The 25,720-nt window shown below is 46.7% G+C and overlaps 1 protein-coding gene across 4 annotated transcripts in view; it reads left to right on the top strand.

The window, feature by feature from the left end:
• PDZD2 (PDZ domain containing 2) overlaps positions 1-25,720 on the top strand; it is a 462,407-nt gene that overhangs the window by 145,484 nt on the left and 291,203 nt on the right. For all 4 annotated transcript variants that reach the window (XM_017526821.2, XM_017526825.2, XM_017526824.2 and 1 more), the window contains exon 2: positions 12,143-12,984. In XM_017526821.2, coding sequence (XP_017382310.1) covers positions 12,509-12,984 — 476 coding nt within the window. In that variant the 5' untranslated portion in view covers positions 12,143-12,508. The remainder of the gene's footprint in view (positions 1-12,142; positions 12,985-25,720) is intronic.

Raw genomic sequence — 25,720 nt, 5'->3', positions numbered from 1 at the left:
AACCTCTAAGAGTAAGAAGTTAGTGGCCAGGCACGGTGGCTCACGCACTTTGGGAGGCCGAGGTGGGTGGATCACCTGAGGTCAGGAGTTCAAGACCAGCCTGGCCAACATGGTGAAACCCCGTCTCTACTAAAAATACAAAAATGGCTGGGCATGGTGGCTCATGCCTGTAATCCCAACACTTTGGGAGGCCGAGGCGGGCAGATCATAAGGTCAGGATATTGAGACCATCCTGGCCATGGTGAAACCCTGTCTCTACTAAAATACAAAAAATTAGCCAGGCGTGGTTGTGCGTGCCTGCAGTTCCAGCTTCTCAGGAGGCTGTGGCAGGGGAACCACTTGAATGCGGGAGACAGAGGTTGCAGTGAGCCAGGATTGTGCCACCGTACTCCAGCCTGGCAAAAAAGCAAGACTGTCTCAAAAAAAAAGAAAAAAAGAAAAATACTCAGCGACGAGGTCATAAAGAAAATAAATGAAAAAAAAAAAAAAAAGAGTTAGTGATTCCTTTTCTAATGTTTTCTACTGGAGGGGAGACTTGGCTAAGTAGACAATTTCCTTTGCAAAGCCTTGACTCCAGTGTGAGTGGGAGTGCCTGAAGCTGCCTGAGCTAGAGCCCTTCCTGTGCTCACCTGGCTCTCCTGATTCCAAGTTTGCTTTGCTGTATCCTGCCTTCAGGGTAAGCATGCATTGATTATGTGGATGCAGACATCCGGCCCACTTAGTAATTGTCTTTCCAACTGAACGTTCGTGAACGAGCTTTCTTGCTGATAACTGTCTACACATGAGAAATGGATGCCCTTGCAATGTGCAGAATTCATGTTTCCAAGCCTGAGAACCTGAAGACATGGATGGTGGGAAGTTCACCAATATCAAGGTCATCTTGTGGCACCTCCCTGGCAGTGAACCTTCCCTGTCATATATCTATATATATGGGGGGGAGGGAGTGAGAGAGAGAGAGAGAGAGAGAGAGAGTGTGTTACATGTCTATAAAATATATATTGAGACAAGGTCTCACTCTGTCACCCAGGCTAGAGTGCGGTGCTGTGAGCATGGCTCACTGCAGCCTTAAACTACTGGGCTCAAGAGATCCTCCCATGTCAGCCTTTCACGTAGCTGGAATCACAGGTTTGCACCACCACATCCAGCTAATTTTTCAATCTTTTGTAGACACAGGGTCTTACCATGTTGCCCCAGCTGCATTTGAATTCCTGGACTCAAGAGATCCTCCCGCCTCAGCCTCCCAAAGTGCTAGGATTATAGGCATGAGCTACTGTGCCCTGCCCAACCGTGTCTTTAACTGTGTACATGCAGCTGCCACAGCAGGATCTAGAGAGACAGTGGATCCAACCTCTCATTTCCCCAGACCTCACCCCAAGCTTTGATGGTTTTCCACCCAGTTCCTCTCCATTTATGCTATCTCAAGTCTTCTATTCTCTCCACATCACTTCTCTCCCACCCAGTTAAGGGCCAGGATGGCACATGAGTAGCAAAGGGGTCATGGAGGGACTCGGGATTAGTATATTCTCCTACCTCCTCTATAATCTTTCCTTCTGCTGAATTCTGAGTTCCTGACTGAAAGAGGTCAGCTGAGGATTCTTGTTTCTCTCGCTCCCATGGACTTTGACTTTCCTTTTCATTGTCTGAGGCCTTTCCCACAGCAAGGCCTGGGAAATGGGGGAGCTTCTCAGAGAGACACAAGGTTGAACCTTTGTGCTCCGTGATCTTTTGGTTTCCTCTGAGAATTCACTTCTGCCTCCAGCCCTAGCTCCTGCAAGCAAGCAGGCAAAGCAGTCCAGGGAAGGGAACGGGTGGAGGTCAGTCTCTGCACAGTTGAGGCTCTTGCCAAATTGAAGAGGCTGTGGGGCCTCAGTGGAGACCCGGGATTTCCTATTGTAGCTCACCGCCCAGGCAAGTTCTTCCCCGCTTCTTGAAACCTTGGTTCTTCTGCTGTTCCAGAGAGCTTTTATTCGGTAGGATATATTTTGTCTTGTCTTCTGGAAGAGCTGGGTTAGGGTTATAAGCTCATAAATGTAAAACTGGGGCTCCCCTCCTCCTTTGTCTTGGCAGATACTCAAAGTCTGATAAAGCAATTTGGCTCATCTCGTCTGCAGCTTAGACTTCCCTGTGTTGTGTTTATGCTTCCTAATGAGGCCAGCCACTTCATCCCTGTCTCGCTAACTCAGCTTCAAGGTTTGGGGAGGTGTCGGGGCAATGCTGTAGCTGGAAATAGATGTAGTAAAACTGCCTCATTTGGCAGGTAAGGAAACTGAGGCTCAAAGATTTTACATGACTTGTCTGGGGCCTTACAGCTAGCTAGTGGCAGAGAGTATTACCGGCTATTATAAATATTTATATCATCATTAATTAATGATGAGGTCAGATCCTGTGTAGTTACATGCTAAGAATTTAAATACAGTAAATGGATTATGTACCCAAAAGTCTAAGCACCAGAAACATCTAGTAGCACAACTGGTATAAAAGGATTTGTAAAATAACTACCCTTTTTAAAAATTCACTCTGGTGTAATTAAAGAACGTATGATAATGCTGTGTGTGGATGGTGTGCTCTCCTGGGTTGTGGATGAGCGGGTTGGTAGTGTCATGGCTGCCTATTCCATACCACATGGACAGGATGGTCAGAGGCAATAGACAGTCACCGTGACTTCATGGCTGTCTTGCTGCTAACACAGAAGCCCTGACTATTCATGGTCAATTACCCATTCAGTAGACAGCAACTGTTTCGAAGCATTGAATTGCCATTGTACAAGCATGCAGATTGCCTGATGCATGCCCTCTTCCCACAATTAGTGTGCTCTTTTAGAACTGAGATATCCAAACTCTAGAAATATTATTAAACTGGAACTGGCCAAATCCTGACATGCTGAGTAAACAGTCTTAAAACTGCAAAGCTCACATTTGAAGCCACAGCAAATATAGTTTAGAAGTAGGTAGGGAACAGAAATAACTTGAAATATTCATTTCGGTTTTTTGGTCTTCAACATTCATGAGTCTACCTGTAATTTCTCCTCAATCCCATTTTTATTTGGACAGACAGTCCATAGGACATATAATGTCTTCAGGTAATAGATTCTCAAAATAGCTGCTCTTTTTTATTACATTCATTTTTTTTTTTCTTTTTCCTATTCCTCAAGGGTCATCAAACCCAGAAATTGAAGGATCTTGGGCCTGCCTTGATGTTCATTTCTCTCATCTATGAAATTGAAGGCTGGAGGAGAAAATCCCTGAGGTTCCTTCTAGGCTCTTACCTTCTATAATTTATTAATATATGGGAGCACCTCTCTCATCCCCTAAAACCTCAGCATTGACCTTGGAAAGCCTCACTTCTCAGAATCCATCCTGTGTCCCCGAGCACACCTTCCATGGCTCTTTGCACATTTTATTGTTGCTGTTTATTTTATGGTCTCTTTTTCCAGTGGACTTCAGCCTCCACAGGCTGTTCATCTTTTCTTCTCTAGCCTAGCACGGTGCCTGGCAGAATCAACCCTTGTGGCATGAAGTAAAAGTCTGGATCAAATTCTTCTGCCTCATACGCACAGCTCTTCATCTAGTGTGGAGTCAGCCATGTAGGCAGATAAAAAGTAGCTCTCCCAGGCTGGGCGCTATAGTTCATACCTGTAATCCCAGCACTTTGGGAGGCCGAGGTGGGTGGATCACCTGAGGTCAGGAGTTTGAGATCAGCCTTGCCAGCATGGTGAAACCCTGTCTCTATTAAAAATACAAAAATCAGCCAGGCATGGTCGTGGGCACCTGTAATCCTAGCTACTCAGGAGAGTTGATTGAACACAGGTGGAGGTTGTCATGAGCTGAGAGTGCACCATTGCATCCAGCCTGGGCAACAAGAGTGAAACTTCGTTTCCAAAAAAAAAAAAAAAAAAACCTAGCTCTCCCAAAACATAAGCTGACTTAAGGGAGTCCCAGTAGTTTGTATTTGCAATTTCTCAATCAGTTGTACATTTGTGTGAAATACCTGGGATTATACAATTATGCTAATGTGTCACTGGTTAAGTTTATGTGTGCTTTCACCTTTTTAAGGGCCAGACACATGCTCTGTATTTTTTTATGCAACCCTCAAATCAAGATAGGAACTCTGTAATAACTGCTAATTGAAAAAGTAGCAGGGCTGAAGTTGAAGGACTCAGGATTATATTCAGGGTCTTGAATCTGAGGGTGAAGAGTAAATTAAAGCAATGTATTTCCTATGGATTTTATTCAGCTTTAACAGAATATCTAATTAACAGGGCTTAGACAAAATAGGTGCCTGTTTTTCTCTCATGTGATAAGAAGTCTGGAGGTGAAACGTCTGGGGCTGTTACAGCTGCTCAGGATTACAAGATGGTTGCTAAAGCTCCAGCCATCACACATGCATTCTAAGCAAGAAAAAGGTAAAAGAGACCCCATATAAAAGGAGCCTTCCTGGATACCTCTCCCAACAACTTCATGGGCCAGGCCTGTATCTTATGTCCACCCCTCTTTGAAGGAGCATTAAGAAACTGCTTTTTGGCTGAGTACTTGCTCCTCAAACACAGGTGGGTTTCTGTTAGTAAGGAAAAAGTGAGCACGATACTCTGTTGGGAAGTAGCATTCTCTGCCACAGTCCCCTTCTTTGGCTACTGAGACATACCCTTCTTTCCATTCAAGGCATAGGCCAAGGGAGGTGGCACCCAAGCTTCGTCCAGGTAGCATGTCCAGACTAGAGCCCCAGATCTCTGGGTGGCATGTGGTCTTCTCCATAGCTCTAGATAGGGCTCCTTGTGAGCAATCTTCAGTACCCCCAACATACAATACTGAGAAAGGTATAAAATAACTACAATAAAAATTTCAGGCACAGTGGCTCATGCCTGTAATCCCAGCACTTTGGGAAGCCAACGCAGGTGGATCACCTGAGGTCAGGAGATCGAGACCAGCCTGACATGGTGAAACCCCGTCTCTACTAAAAAGACAAAATTAGCCAGGTGTGGTGGTATGCCTGTAATCCCAGCTACTTGAAAGGCTGAGGCAAGAGAATTGCTTGAACCTGGGAGGTGGAGGTTGCAGTGAGCTGAGATTGCACCACTGTACTCCAGCCAGGTCAACAAGAGCAAAACTTGTCACACACACACAGAAAAAATCCATTTATAAAAGGAGAGATGGAAAAATACAGTGGTGTCGATAGCAATGACCAAATCCTTCTAGCCAAGAGTAGCAAGGGTCTCACTCTGGCCACCCCTCGCTCTGATGGAAGGAACTCCTTGTTTATTGCCTTCCATGGCCCTTGCCTCTTACTGGGAGCGCATTCTTCACTCACTATCTGCCATGGCCACTTTTGTGATAGGCAGAGGAAGGACATCTTTTCTGGGGGCCGAACACATTTGGAAGCCTACTTGTTGATGTGAATTGCTGGGGAGAAAGAGAGAGAGGAAGAGCTGCAAGTTTGTCATAGAGATTTAACCATCCCAGGTTGTTGTGGGCCAGGGTTGGGTTTTTGTTTTGTGTGTGTGTTAAGGTATCTAGTCTGTGTGTTTCTGGTCAATTCCTTGTGATTTGAATCCTTTGCTTTTTTTTTGAAACTGAGACTGGCTCTGTAATCAGGTTGGAGTGCAGTGGTGCGATCTCGGCCCACTGCAGCCTCCAGCTCCCTGGTTCAAGGGATTCTTCTGCCTCAGCCTCCCAAGTAGATGGGACTATAGGCATGTGCCACCGTGCCCAGCTAATTTTTGTATTTTTAGTAGAGACGGGGTTTCACCATGTTGGCCAGGGTGGCCTTGATCTCCTGACCTTGTGATCCATCACCTCATGCTGAGATTACAGGTGTGAGCCACCCCCCCACCCCCCACCCCCATACCTGGCCTCCTTTACTTTTTAACTTAGAATCACACCCATCTCTCTAAATTTTAACATGTGCTACTTAATGTATGCTGCTGAGGACAATTGGAACAATATTTCTAGTGGGTAATCCCAGTGTTGTCAACAGCCTTACAAACTCCAGCCAGCAGAACACCACTTGTCTGCTTCTTTAACCCTGCAAGGGTCCGTAATTTAGATTGCAGACTCAATGTGGGGTGTGCCTTTCTAAGCAAAGTGATGTTTCTCTTCATCTCTGATTGCTTACTGAGTTGAGGAGCTGTAGATTTTGCTGAGAGTGAAAAAGCACCTACCAATATTCTAAAATTTCCTTACCATTTTTCCTAACTCCACTACCTCAGTCAACATGTAAATGACTTTGCAACATCCAGCAGTTGGCAATTTGACAGACACTTCACATTGAATAGCTCGGGTCACCACTTTCCAGTCCGCAACTTTCAAGTCCTTAACATCTGTTTCCTGACACCTCTTGCTCATCCAGTTCCACATTAGACGTTCTGTTACTTTTAGTTCTCCCACTTCCAGGCACCGAATTCTGTGTTTTTTGGGGGTGTCATTCAGCTAATTGGTTGGATTGGTAAAATCCAGATAACAGCGACTTAGCAGCACAGGGGCTTCTTTTTCCTCTCATTTCTGCTCTTCCCTAAAGGAATGTTGGTGTAAGCCGTGCGCAACAATTTCCACTTCTCATCCCATTGGCCAGAATGATGTTGTTGAGCTATCTGTACCTGCAAGAGAGACTGCATTTTAGTTGAATTCATTACCACTTGCAACAAAATAAGGAAGAGAGAATGGGTATCAGGTAGAAAGCTACAAGCTTCTGACACAGCTACATGTTTATCATATGAGGCCCATGGGTGGCCGTGGAGCAGGGACCACCAGGCTGAGTGCTGGCCTGGGTAAGTCCGGTATATAGTTCAGAAGGCCAGGGTCATCAGAAGCAGGCAGGCAGGCAGCATGCTGATGTACAAGGAGCAAGACCAAGTCCAGTGGTTCTGGGTTCTAGTCCTGGCTTTGTTACTTATGAAATATGAGATCTTGGGCAAATTAGTTCACTACTTTGATTCTATTATTATGGCTTTTTTTTTTAGACAGAGTCTCAGTCAGGTGGCCCAGTCTAGAGTGCAGCGGGGCAATCTCAGCTCACTGCCAGGCATGTCCTCACCTCAGGGCCTTTGCACTTGAGGGACATTGTCTGTTTTGTTCAGGCCCCAGCACATGATAGACACTTAATGAACATTTGTTGAATGAATGAATAGTAGATATTTAATCCTGGTTAGTTGCTTTTTAAATGTTTTTATGTTTAACTTTTGTGGGTATATAGCAGGTGTGTACAGAGTTGGTTTCCTTTTAAAATGATAGCATTTTCTAAAAGTGAGAAGAGGAACCCAGCCCAGAGCATAGGAAGATGAGGTGAAGGTTGAGGAACTTGGAATTTAGCAGAGGTCAGAATAGGAGAATGTGTAGAATCCAGGACGTCTGAAGGAAGAGGTCGTACATGACAGCCCCGTGTGAATCTGATTTTAAGGCAAGGTCTGGCTAACCCAGAGGATCCTTTTATACCTCCAGCCTCGGTAAAGATCTGGGCTCTGAATTGTGAGTGACCCTAGGCCCACAGGAAGTGATTAGCTTCACTTAGTTCATTGTTTCTCAACGCTTTATTGTCCTCACATCCCTACCTGGAGAAAAATTAGATTTAACTTTTCCGTAAGATAAGAAAATACATGCCCAGGTATAAGATTTTGTCTGGTAGGACTGAGCTTTGGCAGGAGGAGGCGGAGTCCACTAACCATTATAGCATCTGAGACTTTTTTTTTTTTTTGTCTCCCTCAACTAATTGTCACCCCCTTGTGAGTAATGTCACCTCTACTGAGAATGCACGGCTTAGCTGAGACAGGATCCAAGAAAGCTGGTAGTTGTTACCACCATATCAGTAAATGATCTCAGTAACAGAAGCATTTATTTTGAATGCTAAGGCTGTCAGCTTCAGGTGACTCAAAATTAATTTAAATTATCACAGCTATTTGCTTGAGATGGGAATCTAATTGGAGAATTATTTATGATATACAAAAGTGGACTGGGCCATTGCAGTGAACCTCCAAGTCCAAAAATTGTGCTCACTGTTGAGTTGGATTGATCTTCAAGATGGGAAGCTTGTAGGCCTTTGCACAGACCAGCCATCCAGGGATGTCCCATTTATAACTGCAGATTTCTGTTCTGTATCTTCTCCGAGTCAATGTTTTGCCTACTGGAGTGTTTTATTGGATGTTGTGGAAGAACCACACTTTTAATAGTATTGCAACATCATCTGTTTTTTCTTATGCCCTGAATCATCTCAAATCATTGTAAGTGGATGTTGATGGTTTTACTTCCCTTGTTTTTAGAAAAATCCCAGGAAATGGGTTGATAGAATAAAGACTGGAAGGATGACTGGGAAGCCCTTGATTATAGGTATGGGATTGAAAGGCCGGGTAGCCCATGGACACGTGGACTATGTGTCTTTAAGGGTATCCGTGTATTTCCAACAACTTGTCCTCTTCTGAAAACTGCTCCCCTGCCCCCACCACCTTCTAGGGTCCTCGGTGGTCCTGTTGCTATCCTTTGGCCCCACCCCCTTGGCCAATAGTGGTTGAACATCAGATCCGAGCTAAGCCCATTACCTTCGCTTACTTCCAATGTAGTAATTAACAACTCGGGTTGCAAAGAGTGGAAAACAACTCAAAGCAAAGTTTATTTTCACTGAAAATTTTGTTTAGTTTCATTTTTCTTTTTTGTTTTCTTTCCTTTCCTTTCTTTCTTTTCTTTTTTTTTTTTTTGAGACAGAGTTTTGCTCCCGTTGTCCAGGTTGGAGTGCAATGGCTGATCTTGTCTCACTGCAACCTCTGCCTCCTGGGTTTAAGCGATTCTCCTGCCTCAACTTCCCTAGTAGCTGGGATTACAGGCGCCCGCCACCATGCCCAGTTATTTTTTTGTATTTTTAGTAGAGACGGGATTTCACTATATTGGCCAGGCTGGTCTCTAACTCCTGACTTCAGGTGATCCACCCACCTCAGCCTCCCAAAATGCTGGGATTACAGGCGTGGGCCACCGCACATGACTGTTTTATTTTTCTTTATCTTTTCCATTTTTTTCATTTTAAAGTCGTCAGAATTTTACAATGTAAGAATAGATGCTGTCTTTGAGGTTATGGAGCGGGCAGCAATGCAGCCCTGTCCAGATGGCGGAAAGTGAGGATGGGAACGCCGTGGGGAAGCCAGGGGATGTTCTCTCCCGATCCTGTGTCTCTGTCCGCCACTGATCAACTTTTATTTCTTAGCAGGATGACTTTCTTTGCTACTCAGTCCACACAGGAGATAGAATCACTCAAAAGTTCATTAGTTAAAAAGCTATGATTCCTGCCACACAGTAGAAACTAGGACTCTTTCAGAGTCTCAGTACTGAGCTCTCAGGGAAGAACCCTGATTGTTCCAGCATGGGCGAGATGTCTAAACTGGGAGGCGGGGTTATCATAGACCTATCACACACTAATTTCCATTTATTTATGCATCTCGCCACTAAGCTATGAATTCCTTCAGGGCAAGGAATTTGCCTTATTGATGGTATACAACCAGTGCCAAGTTCAAGGACTTGATAAATGTTCAATAAATACTTGCTGAATAAATCAATGAGTGAATGAATACCAATTGACACCAGGAAGACACTTCCTAATACTCTTCAGTTTGGTTTTTCTCAATCAGACTTATTTAAAGAGCATCCTGCCCAAGATATTTACTCTGTTTTTATATGTGTGGAGCCATCTCAACTGTGACTAACATCTTGAATCACAGGCTGTTAAAATTTTAATGTAAAGCATCTTTTAAAATATTGTATAAGTTATTGGGCGTCTATGATGTGGTAGGCGTTGTGCTGGAGTAATGAAGATATTGATGAATGAGACAGTGACCAGCCTGGCCATTAGCCGGGCGTGATGGCAGGGGCCTGTAGTCCCAGTTATTTGGGAGGCTGAGGCAGAATTGCTTGAACCTAGGAGGCAGAGGTTGCAGTGAGCTGAAATCATGCCACACCAGCCTGAGTGACAGAGTGAGACTTTGGCTCAAAAAAAAAAAAAAAAAAAGACCCTGGCATTGTATTTGAAGACCTCTCCATTGAGTATGAGAAACCTTAGGGATCATTTAATGGAAAGCTTAACTTTCTGATTTTACAGATGAAGAAAAGGAGACTCATAAAGGCTGTTAGGCCTGAAGGAAAATGCTTTGATTTATTCATAAGATTTTAATATGGATGCTTGTGAACTTATTTTTCAGTGAGAGGTATCACTTAGTCATTCAGCAATAAGCAATTCAGTCTTTGTACATATATGGATTATTTTTTTTTTAATATAGAATAAAGGACTGGAAGGATTACTGGAAAGCCCTCGTTTTGGTTACTGGTTGTTTTCCACTGTTTGCAACCCAAGTTGTTAATTACTACATTGGAAGTGAGTGAAGCTAGTTGGCTCAGCTCCGATCAGATGTCCAATCACTGTTGGCCTGGGGGGTGGGGCCAAAGGATAGCGACAGGACCACTGAGAACCCACCCTCAGGCCCTAGATGGTGGTGGGCGCAGGGGAGCAGTTTTCAGAAGAGGGAAAATTGTTGGAGATACACGAATACCCTTAAAGACACTTAGTCTTATACTTAGGTGTCCATGGGCTACAGAGCCTTTCAATCCCATACCTATCTTGCATTTAGTTTTTGTTGATGTCGTTTTTCGAGACGGAGTCTTGCTCTGCCACCCAGGCTGGAGTATAGTGGCATGATCTCAGCTCACTGCAACCTCTGCCCCCCAGCTTCAAGCGATTCTCTTGCCTCAGCCTCCCGAGTAGCTGGGATTACAGGTGCCCACCACCACACTCGGTTAATTTTTGTATTTTTAATAGAGACAGGGTTTCACCATGTTGGTCAGGTTGGTCTCGAACTCCTGACCTCGTGATCTGTCCGCTTCAGCCTCCCAAAGTGCTGGGATTACAGCCGTGAGCCACCATGCCCGGCCTTGCATTTCTGTTTAATAGCCATGTGATTATATAGATGATATTTGCTAAGCTCTTGATTTATTTGGAACCAATTAATAGCTGGCAGTCAAGTTCTTTGGAAAGTCAAAGCCCACTATATTGGAAATTTCTTTTTGGTTACTGAGTAATAAGGTCATTTGTTATTGACATGGCTTCTGACACCTCTCTCCTGCATTATTATTCCTTGTTAAATCACTTCCTGAGAAGGATGGAGAATGTTTTCCACCTTTACATGGCATGGTTTATATTGACTTTCTCTGGGAGAAAGTGAAGTTCAGAGAACAGAGTGAAAGGGATCATTTTTTTTTTTGTTTATGCAGAATGGAGGTGAAATTTTTCTTTGGTGGAGAAGGCGAGCTGGCAGTGGAATTCAATTAACCTTTCACTGGGGGGCTAAGAGGTGCCAGGCACTGTGCAGAATTCAGAGGGAGCGTGAGGCTCTAGCTCTGGTGGGAGCCACTGGCCCTGCTATCTGCTGACTGGTGTCACCACTGTATTCAATATGTTTAAAAGCAAGCAAAGAAGGTACCTGTCTTCTCACCCAGGTGTTTGGAGAAACAGTTCTCTGTCGCGGATGGCTTTTCGGTTGGCCTGAAAATAAATCAGTTTTAACCGTTTATCAAAGGAAATGGAAAAGCTGGGCTGCAAAGAGCCGAGCTTCCCTCTGAATCGCCATGATGGCGAAGTTTAGGAATGGTGGTGCCTGGGCACGGAGGTGGGATCTCTCCGTGGTGTTGATCGGATCTTTGTTCCCTGGGTAGTGTTGTCAGAACATATTTCTGGAATGGCGAGCCCTTCTGTGTGTGCAGCTGGGCTGCCCAAGGCAAATCAACATAGATTTTCATTTTCTAGGAGTGTAAGATTTTAAATATATTCAGATCTTTCCACAGCCTTCCAGAGGGTCTTGTCACACAGTCTCATGTTTGGCTGTGAGTCTGATTGTATATTGATGGGGGTTGTCTTAGCAGAAGTCATCTGGTTTCTCTGCTGATCAGGGAAACTTCTTGGAGAAGACCAGTGTTCCAGAGGCTTCTGTCTGGGAGAAGAGAGTGTATGTCTATACAGCATGGAAGGGGCCGCACGGGGGAATGGGGAGGCGTTAGATTCTGGGTTTATGCTTGGTATCTGAAAAGTACATGGTCCTTCTGTACCACAGGAGGCCATGTTTTCTAGGTGACAAGGCTCACTGTTGTAACTGGAGCTTTTTGTTTTTTTCCTCTTCCTCTCCCAGGTGTGGATGAGCCCAGGGAAGGACACACTGCCAGCCGCTGCTAGAGGGATCCTCCATTCTCGCATCATTTGCATGGTCCTGCTGTGAAAGGAATCCAGCAGGAACTTGTTAAATACTTCCTTCCTTCCTTCCCTCGCTGACACTCCTGAGCCATTGTTCCGCAGTTGTCCTAACTGGGTCCTACCCTCCTCTTGCCAAGGCAAACAGCATAGTCTCAAGTGGGTGTCCCTAGGCTCATCTGCCAGCCTGAACATGAACACAGGCAAAGCTAATGATGGCCAGGGACCCCAGGGGACATGGGGCCCCGTGGGGTCTGACCCCCAGGAGCAGGCCCTCTCATGATGCTGGTGTCTGGGAGTGAGCGCCATGCCCATCACCCAGGACAACGCCGTGCTGCACCTGCCCCTCCTCTACCAGTGGCTGCAGAACAGCCTGCAGGAGGGCGGGGACGGGCCGGAGCAGCGGCTCTGCCAGGCGGCCATCCAGAAGCTGCAGGAGTACATCCAGCTGAACTTTTCTGTGGATGAGAGTACAGTCCCACCTGATCACAGCCCCCCCGAAATGGAGATCTGTACTGTGTACCTCACCAAGGAGCTGGGGGACACCGAGACTGTGGGGCTCAGTTTTGGGAACATCCCTGTTTTCGGAGACTATGGTGAAAAGCGCAGAGGGGGCAAGAAGAGGAAAACCCACCAGGGTCCCGTGCTGGATGTGGGCTGCATCTGGGTGACAGAGCTGAGGAAGAACAGCCCAGCAGGGAAGAGCGGGAAGGTGCGACTGCGGGATGAGATCCTCTCACTGAACGGGCAGCTGATGGTTGGAGTTGATGTCAGTGGGGCCAGGTAAGTGGGGGAACACCTGTTGGCATGGGGGCTGGACATGGGAAGGCTGTGGTTCCCAGATGCCTGATGTGCAGATCTGCAGCTGCAGAGGGTTATGAATCCTGCCAGTAAGAAGCTGATGGCATAAGAAATGTCTCACTGAAAGCCTCTCATCCGTTCAACCAGCATCACTGCTTCAACTGGAGCACAAAGGCTGGGTCTTGGATTCTTTTTCATCCGCCTGTCCCAAATCACCTTAGTCCCAGCAACAATGAGGCTCCCGGACTCACAGTCCAGAAGCCCCACCCTGGAAGATCCACTTTGATCTCATCTGTATGTTTATTGAATACTCTTGAGCATATTTCTGTTTTCTACCCACATGGCCATCCACCATCCTATGAAGTTATTATTGAACTGTCTTGGTGTTTCCCAGGTGAATCAGGGAAGAAGACCCCAGGGGCCCCAGGACCATTCTCAGGTTCAGTGATTAACTAGGATTCACAAACTCAGAAAAGCAGTCGTATTTGTAGTTTCAGGTCATTACACTGAAAGGACACAGATAAACATCAGCAAAGGTAACAGACAGGGAGCGTGGAGTCCGGAGGAGACAAGGCTCAAGCTTCCAGTCGTCTCTCCCAGTGGAGTTATGCAGACAGTGCTCAGTTCTCCCAGCAGTGATGTTTGACGCCAACCAGGGACGCTCACTTGAATCTTGGTGTCCGAGGTTTTTTTCTTGGGGGGTGGGTCATATGAGCATGGAGTACCTGTGTGGTTGGCCTTAGCTACTCCTCTCAAGTCATTGCAGAGGTCAGACTAATGCCACATAACCCAACTCTTCCACCATAAGTCACAGTCTTAGCATAAACTCTCTGACAAGGACAAATGCCTCCAGGTATACAAAGGTACTTTTGTCGAGCAAGGTATTCCAAGGGGCTAGATGTTATCTCCCAGGAGCCAGCCCTTTCTTTGGAATGCACATGGTCTCAATACCCCACCCCTGAGGTTAATTCTTTACTGTACAACAGGGTTTTAATGCAAAAACAGTAGCACTGGAATGTAAATTTCCTCAGCAAGGCAATTTGCTTCTATAGAAGGGCTCGGCTCACAGATGGAACAATGGCGAGTGTACACCTGGACAAGGGAGGGGAAGGGGTTCTTATTCCTGACGGAGGTCACCCCTACTGCTGTGTCATTCCCCTATTAGCTAGGGTTAGACTGCACAGTCTAGACTAATCCCAATCGGCTATTTTAAAGAGAGCAGCTGTAGGAGTCGGAGTGAAGGGGTGGCTGGTTTGGCGGGAAGGACAGTTACGGGCAGGTCAGAGCAGGTAGCCAGGGGTGACCTAGGTCAAAGCAGGTGACCGGAGCAGGTGACTGGGACAGGTGTCCAGGATGAGTCAGGACGGAGCAGGGGACCAGGGGAACAGATGTGAACTACTGATTAGAACTGATGGGAAAGGTTGTTTACTGAAGCTACAAGGAAGTTAGACTTTAAAATGGAGGACGAAGAATGTACTGACATACTGATTCCTTGAAGAGAAACTTGGAGTTCACGATGTCTAACAATAGGTATATAGGAAAGACTGGGAAAGAGAATTTGAAGATATTCTGAGTGAGATCCATAAATTTTGTCAAGCTTTCAGGGGCTCCTGGGAGTAAGACTCCTATGTCCTAGAAGGAGAGAATCATGGAGAGAAGGCTACCTTGAGAAACATAGTGATCTTTGATGATGGAGACATCTAATCCAAGGAGACTGCAAGGAGAGAACCGGAGCAGAAATACCTTGACCTTAATCTTCATCTTCCCTCCAATATCAGAGCCCCCATCCGTGGAAACCAGCCAGAAGCCAGGGGCAGGGGAGTCCATTGATTTGTCTATATGTGTCAGTGCCCTGGTGCAAAGTGCAGGGTCAAGAAGGATGGAGATTGGACGTGCAGGTCAATAAGAAGTCATTGGGCACATACAACATGGTCCAGATTCAAACGATCCAGTACATGGAAAGGACGTAGCACAGAGCTGGCAAGCAGGCGTGAGTACTTATGTAGCAGACACTCTTTTTTTTTTTTTTAAAGACTGGGTTTCACCATGTTGGTCAGGCTGGTCTTGAACTCCCGACCTCAGGTGATCCGCTCACCTTGGCCTCCAAAGTGCTTGGATTACAGGCTTGAGCCACCATGCCCGGCCTGTAGTAGACACTGTTGCCAGTATTTCCTTTGGTTTGCCTCTTCAACTGCAGAGATGCTTTTAGCCAATGGCTAGGTGCCTGGCTGCCTGTTACTGGGAGAAGCCACTCATTTCCAAGGAGGGATGAAATGATTTTATTTGGGATTAGAGATTGTTCTCAGAAAAGGAGCAAGGCTGACCACCACCAGCCTCAAGATGCTACAAGGAGCTGACAAAGTGACTCAGGTCCCTGGAGGCTGGGTCCAGGGTTAGAAGTGAGCATTGCCATGGAGCTGGAGATGGCCCTTTCAAAGTGGTCCCTAAGAGCCCCTACCATTTGCAGCTATCTGGTTGGAAGGAAGCTGATTTGGATAGAGAGGTTGAAGGAAGATTAGGGAGGGGACATCTAGCAGCAGAATGAAGTAGCTGGGAGCTCCATCCAGCTCCAGAACAGATAACTGGGGCTGCCTCCTTGGGTTCCCCTTACTAGCTGGCTGATCTTGGGAAAATTATACCTCTTAGCCTCAGATTCCCCAACTGTGACATGGAAATGATAAGACTATTGATGCCAATGACTAAAGTCCATATAAAGGGCTTAGTTGTATGTCTAGTAAGTAGTGCTCTATATGTATGAATATAATCATCACTACCATACATGGAGAGTGTTTGGGAGGTTGCTGGAGTCTGCAGGAGGCAAAGGTTTCTTCCCTAGCCTTAGCAAACCTATCTACCCCTAGGATGAGATGGATTTCCAGCTACCAATGGAGGATTCCTTGATGTTTTCATTTACATTTTGGGGGAGTGATAGGATGATGCCCAGTTTTGCAAAGAAAGAAGGTAAAGAAGAATAGAAGGGTCATGACAGAGGGTGGAACATGGGACTAGAATCTTTACTGAAGCTCTGAAGAAGGAGCATGTGTGGTGTGATGGAGGGAACGGTGGACTGGGTTTGGGATTCCAGGTTCTCTCCCAGGTCATCTAACAACTAGCTTTGAGACCCTGGGTAAGTTTGTTGGATGGTGGCATTGGGGTGGGAGGGAGGTTCGCTGTAGCTGCCTAAGCTAAAATATTAGGGGTGAATCTGTGAAACACTTTTTTATCTATCTGGGCTAGTGTTATTGTTCCAGAAGCCTGTAGAGGTCAGGTGGTGTTCTTGGGATGCCACAGTGATAACTGGCAGAGCCGAAGCCCGGGTCCACTCTCTGACTCCGAGCCGAATGTCCAATTCTGTGTACTGATCCACTTCTGGGCACTCAAAAAGAGATGCTTGGGCCGGGCGCGGTGGCTCACGCCTGTAATCCCAGCACTTTGGGAGGCCGAGGTGGGTGGATCACGAGGTCAAGAGATCGAGACCGTCCTGGTCAACATGGTGAAACCCCGTCTCTACTAAAACTACAAAAAATTAGCTGGGCATGGTGGTGTGTGCCTGTAGTCCCAGCTACTCAGGAGGCTGAGGCAGGAGAATTGCCTGAACCCAGGAGGCGGAGGTTGCGGTGAGCCGAGATCGCACCATTGCACTCCAGCCTGGGCAACAAGAGCTAAACTCCGTCTCAAAAAAAAAAGAGATGCTTGGATGGGTGTGGCCTGTTCATATCTGGACTCAAATAGCTGAAGCTGAGGAGCTTAGGAAATAGGAGTGGGAGAAAATGTCAGGGAATAGACCAGTGCGTTTCATAATTGTTACATTTGGCTCTTCCATAACATACCTGAGAATTGTTTTAATCAAGTACGGTAAGAGACACTGACATGGAAATGACTGTCACGAACACTCAGATCTCTAGAAGCAGGAGGCATGCCACACCATGCAGGGCTACACAGGGAAGTGCCAGGGTTAGTCAGGAGGCAGAGGAGAGCATGCCTCAAAGCCTTTATTTTATTTTTTAATTTTTTTTGTTAGAGACCACCTCTTACTCTGTCATTCAGGATGGAGTGCAGAGGCGCAATCAGAGCTCACTTGAACTCTTGGGCTCAAAGGATCCTCTCACCTTAGCCTCTCCAGTAGCTAAGGCTACAGGTGTGCACCACCGCATCTGGCTTTTTTTTTTTTTTTTTTGGTAGAGATGGTATCTTACTGTGTTGCCCAGGTTGGTCTCAAACTCCTGGCTTCAAGTGATCCTCCCACCTCAGCCTCCAAAAGTGTTAGGATTACAGGTGTGAGCCACTGCACCCAGCCCCATAAGCTCTATTGAGGTTTTCATGGGAAGGAACAGAGGAGGCGGGGTAGGTATGCTGAGTTTGCTTAGGATTGGATAATTTCAGTAGGCTCCAGACTATGTGGGTGGTCCTTAGTTGTCCAACTATCTGGCTCTGGAGTGATTTGAGGAAGGGAGAGTACTGTGTGAGTTTGATAAAGGAGATGATTGGGTAGGACTCTGAGTTGGTTGGTTTATATGTTAAAGCTCTACTCACAAGGGAGTCCTTTGCTATCTCTAGGAATTAGCTACCCCTGGGACAGGCAGCTTGTCCACATTCAAGACTCCAAATGTCAGAGCATCAAGAATACAGAAAATAGGGGCAAAGTAGCTCACGCCTGTAATTTCAGCACTTTGGGAGGTGGAGACAGGAGAATTGCTTGAGCCCAGGGCTTCAAGACCAGCCTGGGCAACATGGCAAGGCCCCATCTCTACAAAAAAAAATTTTTTTTTAATTAGTCAGGTATGGTGGTGCACACCTGTAGTCCCAGCCACTCGGGAGGCTGAGGTGGGAGGATTGCTTAATTCCAGGAGGTCGAGGTTACACTGAGCCATGTTGGTACCACTGTACTCCAGCCTGGGCAACACAGAAAGGCTCTACCTCCAAAAAAAAAAAAAAAAGGATATAGAAAATAAGAACATGTAATGAAAACGCTGGGCTTCTGGAAACCTTCCACAACTGAGGAAGTAAAGTCTTGTTTAGTGTTCAACAGTCATGACTTTGATATTACCATCTATGGCGATGTAGCCATTTGTTTGCGGGACGATGAAAAGCCAGGTGAAAGACAGTGTACCCTGAAGCCACTGAGATGTAGTGGTAGGAGAAGGGGAAGGCCAAGACCTATTGCTTGGTGTTCATGAAAGACAGCTTGAAATTGAATCAAGTGCCGGGCGCGGTGGCTCAAGCCTGTAATCCCAGCACTTTGGGAGGCCGAGGCGGGTGGATCACGAGGTCAAGAGATCGAGACCATCCTGGTCAGCACGGTGAAACCCCGTCTCTACTAAAAATGCAAAAAATTAGCTGGGCATGGTGGCGCGTGCCTGTAATCCCAGCTACTCAGGAGGCTGAGGCCGGAGAATTGCCTGAACCCAGGAGGTGGAGGTTGCGGTGAGCCGAGATCGCGCCATTGCACTCCAGCCTGGGTAACAAGAGCGAAACTCCGTCCCCCCAAAAAAAAAAAAAAAAAAAAAAAAAAAAAAAAAAAAAAAAAAAGAAATTGAATCAAGTAATGAGGCAAGGAATCCTCAAATCCTGGGCTCCTCTTCCCTCATAGCAATCAACGAGTTAACCAGACAGGCTAGCTTCATTTTTCACTCCCTAGTTCTCTTGAATAATTGCAAGAAGTGGGCGGGGCACAGTGGCTCGTACAGTTTGGGAGGCTGAGGCAGGCAGATCACCTGAGGTCAGGAGTTCAAGATCAGCCTGACCAACATGGTGAAAGCACGTCTCTACTAAAAATACAAAAATTAACCGGGCGTGGTGATGCATGTCTGTAATCCCAACTACTCAGGAAGCTGAGGCTGGAGAATTGCTTGTACCCAGAAGGCAGAGGCTGCAGTGAGCCAAGACTGTTCTACTGCACTCCAGCCTGGGTGATAGAGCGAGACTCCGTCTCAAGAAAAAAAAATTGCAAGAAGTACCATTTATCGAGCAGTTTCTACCATAAAGGATGTCTGCCGACCACTATCTCATTTAATAGCAACCACAATTTCATAAAGAACAGCCTTTGATGAGAAACCGTGGCCGCATATCAATTGCCCAAGGTCACCTAAGTAAGAGACAAAACCAGATTTGAACCCAAGTCCTTTTGGCTCCATCGTCTGCCTTCCTAACCACTGGGCTGTGCTGCCTCAGCTTCTGCACCAGACCTGGATTTTGGTCCTGTGTGATCTGGTGTGTCATTTCATGGATGGTTTACATTCTCCAAATACCTCCTCAGTATAATCAGACACCAGGGAAGAAAATGAGTTGTGAAGAGCAAACTATAAGGCTTCTACCTGCCCAAACTTGACAAGGAAAACAAGCCCCCTGCCTCATTTTATAAAAGGAAGCCTGGCGGGGGGTGGTGGCTGATGCCTATAATCCCAGCACTTTGGGAGGCTGAGGCGGGTGGATCACCTGAGGTCAGGAGTTTGAGACCAGCCTGGCCAACATGGTGAAACCCCACCTCTACTAAAAATACAAAAAATCAGCCGGGCGTGGTGGCATGCGCCTGTAATCCCAGCTACTCAGGAAGTTTAGGCAAGAGAATCACTTGAACCCGGGAGGCGGAGGTTGCAGTGAGCCGAGATCGCGCTGCCATTGCACTCCAGCCTGGGCAACAGAGTAAGACTCCATCTCAATATAAATAAAATAAGTAAAATAAAAGGAAGACTAGTTTTAATATAGACTCCTTTTGGCAAATTTAGCTCTAGCCAGAGCTTCAGGACCAGAAGCAGCACCTTTGAGATTTTGGAAGTAGGGAGTTGAAAATGTTTTATTTTTATTTGGTTTTTGTTTTGTTTTGTTTTGTTTTGCGTTTTGAGATGGAGTCTCGCTCTGCCGCCCAGGCTGGAGTGCAGTGGTGCAATCTCGGCTCACTGCAACCTCCGCTTCCCAGGTTCAAGCGATTCTCCTGCATCAGCCTCCCACAACATAGTAAGACACCATCTCTACCAAAAAAAAATATAGCCAGATTCGGTGATGCACACCTGTAGTCTTAGTTACTGAAGAGGCTAAGGTGGGAGGATCCCTCGAGCCCAAGAGTTCAAGGCAGCAGTGAGCTATGATTGTGTCTCTGCACTCCAACCTGGGTGATAGAGTAAGATGTGATCTCTAACAAAAAAATAAAAAATAAAATAAAGGCTTTGAGGCATGTTCTCCTCTCTCTCCTCTGCCTGTAGCTGGGACTACAGGCGCCTGCTGCCATGCCCGGCTCATTTTTGTATTTTTAGTAGAGACGGGGTTTCACTGTGTTAGCCAGGATGGTCTCAATCTCCTGACCTCATGATCCACCCACCTTGGCCTCCCAAAGTGCTGGGATTACAGGTGTGAGCCACTGTGCGCAGCCCGAAAGTGTTTTATTGTATGTTCTCAAGACGTTCCTTGTCACTCTTTATAACTTTCCTTCAACACTAAATTTTCCCACCTATCTACGTGGGTTTTGTCCTAAAAAGTGTAAGTAGAAATGAGTTCTGTTGAGACGCCAGTGTACCTCTCTGCCCCCCAGCAAATGGCTCCTCAGTTGTGGCTGTCTGTTCACTCTTATTTGCAACCAATGGGTTTTGGGGTCAACACGCCAACTTACCAGCCAGCGTGATAAATGGTCCACACTAGTGAGTACAGCTGTTGGATAAGGCACTCTCTTGCAATCTGTTCTGCTCCCCGTCTGGTGTTTGATTTTGAATTCAAAACTATCTTAGATGATGTTATGGGTTGAATTATGTCCCCCCAAAATTCCTATGTTGAAGTCCTAGCCCCCAAAATATGACCTTATTTAGAAACAGGGTCATCGCAGAAGGAATGAGTTAAGATGAGGTCCTCCCAGAGGAGGTTGGCCCCGACTCCAGGATAACTGTTGTCCTTATAAAAAGGGCAAATTCTGGCCGGGCGCAGTGGCTCACACCTGTAATCCCAGCACTTTGGGAGGCTGAGGCAGGCGGATCACAAAGTCAAGAGATCAAGACCATTCTGGCCAACATGGTGAAACGCCGTCTCTACTAAAAATACAAAAATTAGCTGGGCGTGGTGATGCATGCCTGTAGTCCCAGCTACTCGGGAGGTTGAGGCAGGAGAATCGCTTGAACCCAGGAGGTAGAGGTTGCAGCGAGTCAGTATTGTGCCACTGCACACCTGCCTGGTGACAGAGTGAGAAAAGGGAAAAAAAAAAAAAAGGGCAAAGTCGGACACAGACACACGGGAATAACACCATGTGTGATTGGAGTTATGCTACTGAAAGCCAAGGAATGTCCAGAAGCCAAGAGACAGGCTGGGAACAGGCCCTTCCCCAGCCTCCCCATTACTAGGGGAGCTTGGCCCTGCTGAGGCCTTGAGCTCAGGCTTCTCACCTCTGGAACTGCGAGACAGTAGATCCCTGCGGCTTAAGCCTCCCAGTTTGTGGTCACCCCCTTGTAATACAGGTGGCATGTGGTCCCTGTCACCTTATAGGAGTCCACTTTTCAGATGATTTCCTCCCTGACACTGGACACTTCAGAGCGCTGTGGATGTTTTTGGATGGGACACTGAGAATCGTGTGTGCTGATTGTGGGAGAAGCAGGTACAGCGTGTGGAAGATGAGGTCATGATTTGCTTATTTCAAAAATTAGTTTAGGGTCGATTTGGAATGTCCATACCTGAAGAAAGAACAAAAAACTCAAGGCCATGGGTTTGACAGACCTTCTGTACCCCAGACCCAGGTTAGAACCTAAACCTCTGACTGTCCCCAAATTACAGATCCTGTTCCTGATTCCTGCCTTCTCACTGGCTGGCACTCCTGATCCCTAGTAACCCTGGGAAGCCTTTATTCTTTTGAGTGGTAGTAGCTTCGTCCTGGTGGAAACTTCTAGAAAACTTTCTGGGAACAGGAGGTATCCGTGGTGTTTGATGTCACGTGTCCCATCTTGAAGGCATAACTGATAACTTATGGAGGAAACTTTTTGTTTGTGTGCTCCATCACATCCACACTGAGGACACGTTCTACTGGATTGTTCTACTTGTTTGGTGCAGGGAGAACTGGGAATGTTTTCTAAATTAGTTCCTACAGAGGAATACTTTGTAACTGCAGTCACTCCCTAGCTTTCTATAAGTAGACCAGATTTGTTCCCTAAGGACAGATTGTTCCAAATTGGTCACAAAATACGGAATTAATTAAAACAAAACCCACACACTAAAACAGAAACAAATAGTCTTTTCTGAAAACTAAACGTCTTTTCACTTAAAATGCATTTTTACAAAATGTAAACTTTGGGCGTCTTTGTGTACACACACACACACACACACACACACACACATTTTTGAAACGGAGTTTCACTCTTGTTGCCCCTGCTGGAGTGCAGTGGCACTATCTCAACTCACTGCAACCTCTGCCTTCTGGGTTCAAGTGATTCTTCTGCCTCAGCCTCCTGAATAGCTGGGGTTATAAGTTCCCACCACCATGCCTGGCTAATTTTTTGTATTTTTAGTAGAGATGGGATTTCACCATGTTGGCCAAGCTGGTCTTGAACTCCTGACCTTAGGTGATCCACCCACTTTGGCCTCCCAAAGTTCTGGGATTACAGGCATGAGCCACCGCACTTGGCTGTCTTTGTACATTAATAAGCGTGAGCAGAGCACGGTGCAAAAACACAGACCTCGGAGAGAGGTGGGTCTGGCTTCTGGAGCCACTTAGTGGCTGCATGATGGGGGCAGGTGACCTCATCCACAGGCTGTTGCTGCTAATTTCCCTAAAAAGGTTGTTAAGTGGATGACAGATGATTTACCTAATGCACTGAATACAGCACATGGTAGATGTTCAACCGGAGGTAACTTTTAACACCCCACCCAGTCAGCCTCAGGCAGCCTGAACCCAGAGCACAGCATGCACCTGGGAAACACATTTTGAGTTTGAGGGAGAGAGAGGAGCCTCAAACTCTGCCAGTTCACTTCACAGCGAAGACAAACAATACTATTTGGTCCAGATGCTGGGGTACATTCCAATATTGAGCAAGTGGCATGGCACGGGGACCCACCACTTGGAAGGGATGCTGGTGCATGCAGGAACTGGAGCCTGTGAGGGCCGATGGCACCTTTGAGTTCCTGCAGTGTGAGACGTCTGTGCGGTCCTAGAAGAGGAGCCAGGAGGCTGGGCTGGCAGGAGGGGGCTGGGGGCTCAGGGCGACAGGCCAGTTGGTACAGAGGTATGACATGCTGTGAGGACCAGCGGAATGTCAGCCCCGGTCAGAAGTCACCTTCAGCACAGTACCCGCTACCTTGAACTTGCGTGTGAAATTAAATTTAGGGTTGTTGCAAGCTTAGGCTCTGGTTACCCATGGCAACCTTGAATTCTCTCTGGATTATAGCAGATTTTAAACAGTGTCAAGAGGCTGCTAGAAGGTGTTACTTGGAGAAGTGACTGCAGGTAGTGATGTAGGCAGGAGATGGTAGAGAGGAAGAATTGCCAATTATAGCTTGATAATATCATCTCAGGGGCCATTTAGCATAAGGGTCCTGCCTACCCGAATATACCCAAAGGCACCTGACGCTCTATGCAGAACTGGATTTATAGTAAGAGGTCGTCATCACGGTGACTTAGAGATATTAAGGAAAGATGAAATTATACACAGCTTGCTGTTTAAGAAGCCAGAGAAGCATGTAATACGCTTTAGAAAGATTTTCCTTACAGGTTAAAAGGAAAACAAGTTTCAGCATTTAAAATTCAAGTATGTGGAAAACCCACCGTGTGGAACAGCCCATTCCCCAAGGATGAAGGGTAAATGAAGCGTTGCGGACGGTTTGTTCGTGACCCACTTCATTCTTTTCAGACTGCTGTCTCCACATGCTATTTCACCCTAGGACTTGGTTTCTGGAAGGTATCCCAGGGTTCATCCAAGTCCCGTTTTCTCACTACCAAGGTGGAAAGTGAGGCTTCGGGAGGTGGTTTCCTGGCATCAAGTATCATCTTAGAGAAGAGTGAGGACTAGAATTCATGCCCTCTGACTCAAATTCTCGAACTTTTTCTTTAGAATCACAAATCATAACTAATGAGGGCGGGTGCAGTGGCTCACGCCTGTAACCACAGGCACTTTGGGAGGCTGAAGTGGGTGGATCACTTGAGGGCAGGAGTCAAGACCAGCCTGGCCAACATAGTGAAACCCCATCTCTACTAAAAATACAAAAAATTAGCTGGGCGTGGTGGCATGCACCTGTAGTCCCAGCTACTCAGGAGGCTGAGGCAGGAGAATCGCTTGAACTGGGAGATAGGGGTTGCAGTGAACCAAGATTGCACCACTGCACTCCAGCCTGGGTGACAGAGCAAGACTCCATCTCAAAAATAATAACGGGCCCGGTGTGGTGGCTCATACCTGTAATCCCAGCACTTTAGGAGACCGAGATGGGTGGATTATGAGGTCAGGAGTTCAAGACCAGCCTGGCTGACATGGTGAAACCCCATTTCAAATAATAATAATAATAACTAATGAAATTAGGATTTTTTTAACATAAAAATATAGAAAATCTTATTTTTCTACCTGTTCTGAAAATGGATGGTTACATCTAGAACCTTCCATCTCAACAAGAGTTTGGCTTATAGCTGCCTCCTAAGAGTGTAGCGATGGCTATTGGAGTGGACAGTGGGAGCTTGCTTTCCTCAGCTCTCGGGAGTGCCATCTGACAAGCTGAGGATCTGAGGGCCGTCGCCTGCCATCTTGTGGTTGAAATGGAGCACAGTGACAGAAAGTGTTAGGAGCCCCAGTCCAGTTTAATATTCACAGGCTGTGTGTGTTTCAGCGCTGTGCTGTTCGGCTGTTTCCGGCCTTCAGAGCTCTCTCTTGAATGGCAGCGTCCGAGCTATCCTCTCCTCTCTGTGACTGGTGTTTTTTCCTATGGCCCTGGGAGGTCCCCCCTCTGGCTCCCTTCCTCACACACACAGCCAGGGCTCTCAGGCACCACACTAATGAATGAGGAGCTGATCTGAGAAATCCACCTGTGCTAAGGTCTTCATGACGGATGACAGAGGGGAGTTCTTCGTCCCCAGTTTCTCTAACTCCAGCATGGAGTCAGAAGCCTTTTAAGGAAAGCCTGAGCAGCAAGACAGTTTCCAACACCACGATGGCCAGTGGGGTGAGTTCCTTTAGAAAACTGGCAAACTTGGCCACACCCTCGGTTGCAGCCAACAGATCATTGTTGAAAGCGGCATGCACAGCTGCTTTTCAGGGTCCGCTCATTTTTATGAGGGAAGAGATTCCATAAAAGGAGCCCAGCATTTAAAGGGAGTTGAGGTTTCAGAGCCAGATCAAGAGATGCTCTGTAATTTTATCCCAGTGACCTGCTCCTCCTCTGGTACATTGTCACAACCTTTCTGAATGGGGGCAGCTCAGCCCCTAGGTGATTAACTTTAGCCGTGGAAGATGGAAAACCAAAATACCCACGTAAGACACTTGTTCTTGGGCTGGGCACAGTGGCTCATGCCTGTAATCCCAGCACTTTGGGAGGCCGAGGCGGGTGGATCACGAGGTCCAGAGATCAAGACCAACCTGGCCAAGATGGTGAAACCCCGTCTCTAATAAAAATACAAAAATCAACTGGGTGTGGTGGCGCACACCTGTAATCCCAGCTACTTAGGAGGCTGAGGCAGAGAATTGCTTGAACCGAGGAGGCAGAGGTTGCAGTGAGCAGAGATCACGCCACTGCCCTCCAGCTTGGGCGACAGAGACTCTGTCTCAAAAAA

The sequence above is a fragment of the Cebus imitator genome, unplaced genomic scaffold, assembly GCF_001604975.1.
Source record: "Cebus imitator isolate Cc_AM_T3 unplaced genomic scaffold, Cebus_imitator-1.0 Scaffold44, whole genome shotgun sequence".
Lineage (NCBI taxonomy): Eukaryota > Metazoa > Chordata > Mammalia > Primates > Cebidae > Cebus > Cebus imitator.
This window is presented reverse-complemented; position numbering and strand designations above follow the sequence as displayed.